The 8,508-nt window shown below is 35.7% G+C and overlaps 1 protein-coding gene across 2 annotated transcripts; it reads right to left on the reverse strand.

Annotated features, from left to right (window-relative positions):
- Window positions 1-871: 871 nt before the first annotated feature.
- Window positions 872-4,179, reverse strand: LOC18033594 (B-box zinc finger protein 19). Of its 2 annotated transcripts, none has more exons than XM_024179554.1 (6): window positions 3,640-4,179; window positions 2,876-2,972; window positions 2,657-2,772; window positions 2,332-2,568; window positions 2,107-2,195; window positions 872-1,345 (listed from the first exon to the last, which is right to left on the reverse strand). In XM_024179554.1, the coding sequence occupies exons 1-5, from the start codon at window positions 3,730-3,732 to the stop codon at window positions 2,112-2,114; spliced, it is 627 nt and encodes a 208-aa protein (XP_024035322.1). In that variant the 5' UTR covers window positions 3,733-4,179; the 3' UTR covers window positions 872-1,345; window positions 2,107-2,111. The 2 variants fall into 2 exon arrangements, with proteins under 2 accessions (XP_024035322.1, XP_006423480.1); XM_006423417.2 differs by having other exon boundaries at window positions 872-1,348.
- Between the last annotated feature and the right edge of the window lie 4,329 nt (window positions 4,180-8,508).

Genomic DNA, 8,508 nt, shown 5'->3' on the forward strand with positions numbered 1-8,508 from the left:
TAGGCATTTGAATACTTACCCTAATAGACTTTTATCAAAACATTGTGGAGGCATTGATGTGTACTCAAAATTGGCACTGGACTGAAATCAAAGGTAAAATCACTTATTTTATTTATTCATATATTTTAGTATTTTTATATTTTTTCACTAACAAAGCACTTGATGATTATTTTTTATATTTTCATTATTAGATCGTGAGCCGCTTAAATGGTTTGTAGAACAAATTATGAATGTTGAAGGAGTGGATGATCCCAATGATCAACGATATTGTGCCATGGCGTTTTGGATTGGCAGCTTGGAATTTACATGGATTTGTAATGTTTTTTATTTGTGGATTTTAATGGTGGTGTACTTGAACTTGTGTTATTTTTTATGTTTGTTTTATTTTGTGATATTTTTAGTTGTGGATTTATGATGTTATTGTATGTTATTCATATTGAATTGTTAATTGTTGGGTTATAATTGAATTTTATTTTATATTATTAGTTAAATTGTTGGATTTTTAAATTATATTTTAAATTTTTAAATTTTTAATTTTTGTGGATTCGAATATCCGAAATATCCACCTGCATCTGTTACGACACATTTTTTTGCAAATCCAGATGTAGATCCGACCATAGAAACGTAAATTCAGATCCGGATATGGATTTTGCCCACCTTACGCATAACATGAACTATAATGCATTACCCAGATTATGTGTTCCCAGGTCAAGTGACGAAAAGAAAAAGGAAGTAGCTCCATCACCAAATCATATACCAAAACTGGCTTAATTTGATGTTCCAATTTTCAACACCTTCATCTTAAAACGATATCAGTTGAATTCCACTATTGACTACGTACTTTGATATAATTAAAACATACAATGAAAAAAATAAAAAAGGAAAAATGACTCTTGATAACTTGAAAATCATGATATACAAGATCTTAGAAAATCGTACATCATTTTCAAACCAAAGACTGATAGAATGACCCCACAAATTTCTGCGATGGATCCTAGTCCATAATGGTAATTTTATCGACTAGAAAAAGCAACTGAAGTACAAGAGTAGCAAATATTCTCATTTGACTCGGAATGAAACATTACAGTTAACTTCTGCACACTTAACTACATTTTATTTCCAAATTTCTTCCTGGATTTTACAACAATCTGGTGGAAAAGGAGTAACTTTAAAAGTCGCGCTCTCCCTTGCAAGAACTAAGGCTTCTGTGCAATGTTCATAGAGAAGAGAGAGTGGCATTATCATTATCACTGTAGTTTCACTATCCACAGACTAGTACCCCACAAAATCCTCCCACTGATACCAGCTGCAAACTCTTGTAAATAACTAGGACATAAAGCCAAAACTTCTGACAAAAAGAAAATTGTCAAACTTAGTGAAAGTCTTAAGATAACCAAAAAAGGACTGAATAACAAGATGCATACATCAAATAACTGACTGTAGATCTTCACTGAAATGAAGCAAGCATGCGTATGAAAAGATAATTTCTTTTTATTAGATCTTCAAATGTCCATCCCAAAGGCAACAATCATCATTTATGCAGTTATAAGGGATTTCCTTTTAAAGCTAAAGCATACTTCCAACTCTACACTGGACATTCAGTTTCTAGAAAACAAACCAACTTAATTCTCTTAGTAAGAAGAATAACATTAACAGATATGGTGATTTGTGCATATATATATGTTCACAAATGGTTCATGAGAATCGTTTTCTCTTTTGTGATTTATCAAGTCCAACTGAAGAAAAATTCCATAGGTTAAAGGCTAAGCTGAGCAAATGGCCACCTTTCCACCCACAATAAGTGGGTGTTTTTATTTTCATTCCTCCTTTCTTTTTTTTCTTTTTCTCTCCCGAAAGGCACAAAACTGGGTTTAGACAAACCTAATTCAGGTTAAATTAAATAAGGATGTGCTGATCCAAGATATATGGGAACCAATCAAGAAACTAAATTGTAATGTGAAAAGCTCAACTGTTGAGATAGCTCAATAGGAGATTAATTGTAATGAATAAAAGCAAAAAATATTCCTCCAAATTCATGAACTACATGGCAGAATCAAAAGCAAATGAAACATTTCGGTAAGGATCAATGAGAGATATGGATTATACCTCATTCAATTTTCAGGCTCTCTTTTGAAGGAACCAACAGGAACCACACCAGCGGAATCATGATTAGTGCCACTCAGAACATCCATACCCTGTTAAAAAAACATTAAACTAGTTACAATATTTTGTTGAGTTAAAAGAATCCATATAGTTGTTAACACAAACAAAAATCTGGCCATAAAGGTTTAAATGTATAATTAGTACTTTCTACTAAAAGACCCACAAAACCTGATTATTTGAAGCTTGCCCCCGATTGGGCCTCGCATTGAGATCAATTAATTTATTGTCCACCTTTCCATCACCGTCAGCATTACCATCTAGCATTGGAACTGGAGAGCCCCTGTGATTTTGCTGGTTCTCTCTAGCAGTAATCCTAAATGGTTGAGTCTGGTCCCTCGTTATTTTGTTTTGATCAAGGGATTGCAGAGCCAGTTCCTCCAAACGACCAGCCTTGTCCCCTGGAAACTATAAAGAGAGTATCAAAGAAGAGTTTATTCAGAAGACCATTTACAGAAAGAAGAACACAGAACCTCTCTAGTAGAGAGACACAAACCTCAACTCTCTGCCTCAAAAGGAGATATCTCCCATGGGTTCTTTTACCACCAACATGAACAGTCATATCGCATTGCAAGCACAGGGAACTACCATCTATCTCACAGTAAAAGAAAGCTACATACACATTTCCAAGATAAGAAACAAACTTAAACCCCTCGTACAAAAGCTCAAAAAATGAAATCCTTGCAGAAGTAAAAAGTAATAAAACCTTACATACCAGGAGCATTTTCACAGATGTCACATCGTGGGACATCACTGGGGTTAGCAAGCCCTACCCTCACATGACGACTAGCAAGCTTATTGCACATATGGACCTGGAACCCAAAATGAAAAATGTTTTGCCATCAAAATTGTACCAAAACACAACGAGCAAATGGATCGTAGGAAGGGTAACTTTTTTTTAAAAAAAAAACTTTAGATTACAATTCACACCCATTCTGGTTTGGAATGCTTTTAATCCATCTAATTTAATCCGACAACTCAGGAGTTGATTGATTGAAGTCACCGCCAAGTAATATTTATTATCTAATATTACCAACTAACTAGCAGAGTAGTGCTACACTTGCAAAGCCAAGAAGTAATACATGTGGTGCTCATACGAATCATCACCAAATCGCAGTGAAATGATAAGATACGATAACCACACGACACTTTGTATCCCTCCAGAGACTTTGAATAATTGATTCTTTGGATGCACATCTTTCCGCTTCATTCTCACAGATTTCATATCAAGAATTTTGTTTTCAAGCTTTAATCATTAGGGCCCCCGGAAATGGATTGTTACAAAGACCAGCTACAGTCAACACAGAACATGTCCGTGACAAACGAGCAAATAAAAATCTATTACTATAAATGCACCAAAATAAGAGAGGGGGAAAAGATTTTTCCTTTCACAGCTATATATTGCTCATTCTAGATAAAGAGTCACAACCCCAGATGAAAACGGCATCAGAAAATGAACTGTGGTGATGATGATGATACCTTTTCGTCGCAAGAGCGGCAAAGAGCGGCCTCATCAGCAGCGCAGAAAAGAATCGCAGCTGCGCTTTCACACACGTCGCAAAGCGTTCGCATTTTTCTGTTTCTTTTTCTTTTGGTTCAATCAATCTATCTATTCTAATCTCTCTACTTTTTCATTCGAGCTATCTCTGTCTCGGAAACGACATCGTATTTTTCACTGGCGAAACCAAACTAGTGCAAAGATGATGATGATGAATCCAACAAGTTCAGAAACAGATTAGATTAGAGAGCTCGATTGAGTTAACTAACCTGAAAGCAAATTTTACGTATTATAAAAAAAAAGAAAAAAAAAGAAAGAAAACTGGAGCTTAAATATATGTTTGTTGCGCGTTGAATGGGGGGTGCTGTTGGTGTTGGATGGAGAAAGAGAGAGAGAGAGAGAGAGCAGTGAATGAAGGGAGACAAATTGATTCTGCTTTGATTTTGAGACTCTCGTAAGAACCGTGGAGAAACAAAAGCAAGAGAGAACACTGTGTGTGTTGTTTTGCTTTGGTCTCCCCTCACGCGCTGCTCTGTGTTTTATGTCCTACTCGCTCTATTTCGCCTATAATTATCACTCTAATTAATGAAAAATACAGTGTGCGTGTGTGTGTGTGTATATATATAGGGAAATTTACCAAATTAGGCATAGTACTTTAGGAAATTACAAAACTAACCACACAAGTTTTTTTATATCAAAACTAGCCAAACAACAAATTTTTGGACCACAATACCCTTGTCAATCTCACCCAAAACTCACCAAAACCTGTAACTCACCCACACTTCTCACCAAACGGAAGCACCATAGAGAGCCAAATCGGAGACCATCATCGGCGGCAATCTCACCGAAATCCCGTTCAACAACACCAATTCCACCAAAATCACGTTTAATAGCAATCAAAATCTCCAAGATCAACATTTGAAGTTTAAAAACCCTAGATTAGCAATTTTAAACACATGCTTTATATTGTTATTGTGTTGTGTTGTGATTGTGTGTTGTTGTGATGGTGTTGGTGGTGGTGGTGGTGGTGGTGGTGGTGTATTGTCGGATTGTGTTGGCAGCAATATGTTGCAATAGGTGCTGACCAATTCGTGAAAATTCAAAATTTTTGTGCGACAGGTGCCCGTCGCACCAAATTTTGTGCGACAAGCAAGCGTCACACAAAAAATCAGATTACACAATCTGAAGTTTTGTGCGACATGTTCCCGTCACACTAAATTTTGTGCGACTGCTTATCTGTCGCACAAAAAATCAGATTACATAATCTGAAATTTTGTGCGACATGTTTCCGTCACACCAAATTTCATGCGACTGCTTATCTGTCGCACAAAAAATCATATTACATAAAATTTAGGTTATTTTCTAGAGGTCATAATTTAGGCATATCCATTTTTTATGTGTAATATATCGTTTCAAAGTTTGCAACGAAATAAATCAAACCCACAATGTGTAACCACATTTGTTATTTTTTTTATATTTTGTAGGGTTAATGGATTCAATTTTGCTTCAATTGTGTTACGACGGTTGGTGGGAGACGTTGGCGGATGGGCGTATGGAGTACGTGAATGGCAATAATACAGCTTTTCTAATTCGAAAAGATTGTACGTTTGATCAGTTTCTGGCAATTTTGATCAGTACTGTCCGTGGCCACTAGTAAAATTGAGTTTGAGCTCGAACATTAAATATATCGTGATCATCAACATAAAAAAGCCGCAATCGCCACTACCAGGCTCTTGTTGCGGCACACCCTTACATATTTTGACATTTCAAGGGTCAGCATTTCGCAAGTCATGTCAGACGTTGTAAAATCCGACATCTTCTAACCATCGAGGGAATATGACTTCAAGTGGCTTGAATTTATCCTTGTACGTTTTATCATCACGAACTGCCACCAACGAGTTATAAATCCACACATTTTTCTTGCGAAGGTCCACTCGAGCTACTATCCAATGATCGCCGCCCAGATTCACAGGAATGAAAACCTACATACATTAATTAATGCAAGTTAATTGTTATGTTTAAGATCTTAAAAAAATAGAAACTATCTTGAATTGTGTAGCTATTCTAACCATATTGACGTCTGTGAAACGTTTCAACATGATTTCTTCTCGTCCATCAATATTGCTAGAAACTAATCAAACGTACAATCTTTTCGAATTAGAAAAGCTGTATTATTGCCATTCACGTACTCCATACGCCCATCCGCCAACGTCTCCCACCAACCGTCGTAACACAATTGAAGCACAACTGAATCCATTAACTCTACAAAATATTTAAAAAAAACATAACAAATGTGGTTACACATTGTGGGTTTGATTTGTTTCGTTGCAAGCTTCGAAACTATATATTACACATAAAACATGGATATGCCTAAATTATGACCTCAAGAAAATAGCCTAAATTTTGTTTAATATGATTTTTTGTACGACAGATAAGCTATCGCACAAAATTTGGTGCGACGGGAACCTGTCACACAAAATTTCAGATTATATAATCTGATTTTTTGTGCGACAGATAAGCAGTCGCACAAAATTTGGTGTGATGGGAACATGTCACACAAAACTTCAGATTGTGTAATCTGATTTTTTGTGCGACGCTTGCTTGTCGCACAAAATTTGGTGCGACAGGCACCTGTCACACAAAAATTTTGAATTTTCACAAATTGGTCAGCACCCATTGCAACATATTGCCGCCAACATAGTCCGACAATACACTACCACCACCACCAACACCATTACAACAACACACAACCACAACACAACACAAGAACAATATAAAGCATGTGTTTGAAATTGCTAACCTAAGGTTTTTGAACTTCAACTGTTGATCTTGGAGATCTTGATTGCTATTAAACGTGATTTTGGTGGAATTGGTGTTGTTGAATGAGATTCCGGTGAGATTGCTGCCAATGATGGTCTCCGATTTAGCTTTCTATAGTGCTTCCGTTTGGTGAGAAGTGTGGGTGAGTTACAGGTTTTAGTGAGCTTTGGGTGAGATTGACAGGGGTATTGTGGTCCAAATTTTGTTGTTTGGCTAGTTTTGATATAAAAAAACTCGTGTGGTTAGTTTTGTAATTTTTTAAAGTATTATGGCTAATTTGGTAAATTTCCCATATATATACCGACATTGCTGAGAGTCTGAGCCAATCACATCGAGTTTTAGTAATTTTTGGAAAATTTACAAAATTAACCTAAAATTTTTTTATTTTTCACATTTAACCCTTTTAATTTTTTCCTATCATAAGTAGCCAAACTTTAGTTTTTTGCCCCAAATTACCCTCTTTATTTCAACCCAAACTCTTCTCTCTCTTCACCAAACCGTAAGCAGTTTTTCTCTCTTGAATCATCATCGATAACGGCGAACAGCGATGACAAAAGTGAATTCCGATCAAATACACCCGAAATTGTATCCAGCATCAATCCGACACAATTCTAACAAATTAAATTAGAGCCCAAAACCTAGGTAAGCTAGCTGAAAGGAATTTGGTTTTGTAGAATTATTGCACCTTAATTATTCGATGAAATGTTTCTTAGATTGTTTATGTTTTGCTTTTGTATAACTAAATGTTAAGAAGCGTTTCTTGAGTTGAGGGGTGTTTGTGGTCGATTTGGTGCGAGAAGACAATTTCGGTCCCACTATGTCTTGGTGCGACATAAAGAGTCACTTTTGATACAATTGTCTTTTACCAAATTGCTGCAATATGGTGCTTATCACACTTTATCTACATGTGATAAGGCGTGCCTATAGCCCAATTTAGTACAACGGGCAACCTGTCTCACTAATATATAGTTTCTTTAATTTTTTTAAATGTCGTTAATTTATTATAAATGTAATATAATACTGTTATATAAAATGTGCCGCATATTCTTTTGATTATGTTTTCTAGTGTGTAATTATATTTGTTTATAATTTCAGGCTTGATAGATGATAGTTGGTGGGAGGCATTGGCAGATGGCCGGATGGAATATGTGAATGCGAAGAGTACAACTTTTTTTATTCGGAAAAATTGTACATTTGATTAGTTTCTTAATAAAAAGTAAGTATTAAATTTGTATATACTTAAGTACTTTTAGGAAAAAAAAAATTCATACATCAACATTCGAATGGCTATAATGGCTTACAATCTAATATCACCATTAAATATATCCACTGCAATCTTCTTCCTAAAGCACTTCCCATGACTATTGTTAAATGCATTGTCAATATTGTCATGTATCGTTTCCCACGACAAGCGACCCCATAGACGATTTCAAAAGTGATATCAATCATCTACCTGTTAAGCAATGAGAAATTGATTTGACAATGATTTTTTTTTCATTTAGTGCACTGTCTAAAAATAATATAGCGCGATTTTTAGTGCATCAATGTCATCTATAGTCTTGAAGTCCAAGTCCTCAAATCTTGAATCGAATTGCGTAAGATTGATGTTGTTAAACAAACCATCAAAATACATATTAAGTGACATGTGCGCTGTTTTTTACTTTTTTAGTACGGCATCTTCACCATAGGAAAGTCTCATAACTAGGCACCACTCTCCAACTGATAAGCGTATCAATACTCATCAATTTAAAATCATAACTGATCTTTCTCCTCGCATTCTCCATGGGCCACTTGTCTAAGCAACACATTATGCAAAATTATGCCACTGAACAAAAAGCTTCGGCACTCCAAGAAATACCAAAATATGTCTTGCCTGAACAGTTACAACTGCCGTTTTGTTAAGTTTTTGTGGATGACTTTTACTACTGTAGCTAATTTACACATACTCGAGATACGCCTTAGGAAGTGATCGGTATAAGCTAACTTCATCATGCCCAGTTCATGTCTCGATCCTGTTAGATCAGGCTTTG

Source organism: Citrus clementina, unplaced genomic scaffold (assembly GCF_000493195.1).
Source record: "Citrus clementina cultivar Clemenules unplaced genomic scaffold, Citrus_clementina_v1.0 scaffold_8, whole genome shotgun sequence".
Classification (NCBI taxonomy): Eukaryota; Viridiplantae; Streptophyta; class Magnoliopsida; order Sapindales; family Rutaceae; genus Citrus; species Citrus x clementina.

Coding starts and splice junctions, on each gene's coding strand:
- LOC18033594 (XM_024179554.1), bottom strand. CDS start 3,732: ATGCGAACGCTTTGCGACGTGTGTGAAAGCGCAGCTGCGATTCTTTTC. Junction 2,773..2,875: donor CATCTGTGAAAATGCTCCTG/GTATGTAAGGTT, acceptor ATGTGTATGTAG/CTTTCTTTTACTGTGAGATA. Junction 2,569..2,656: donor TTTTGAGGCAGAGAGTTGAG/GTTTGTGTCTCT, acceptor CTCTCTTTATAG/TTTCCAGGGGACAAGGCTGG.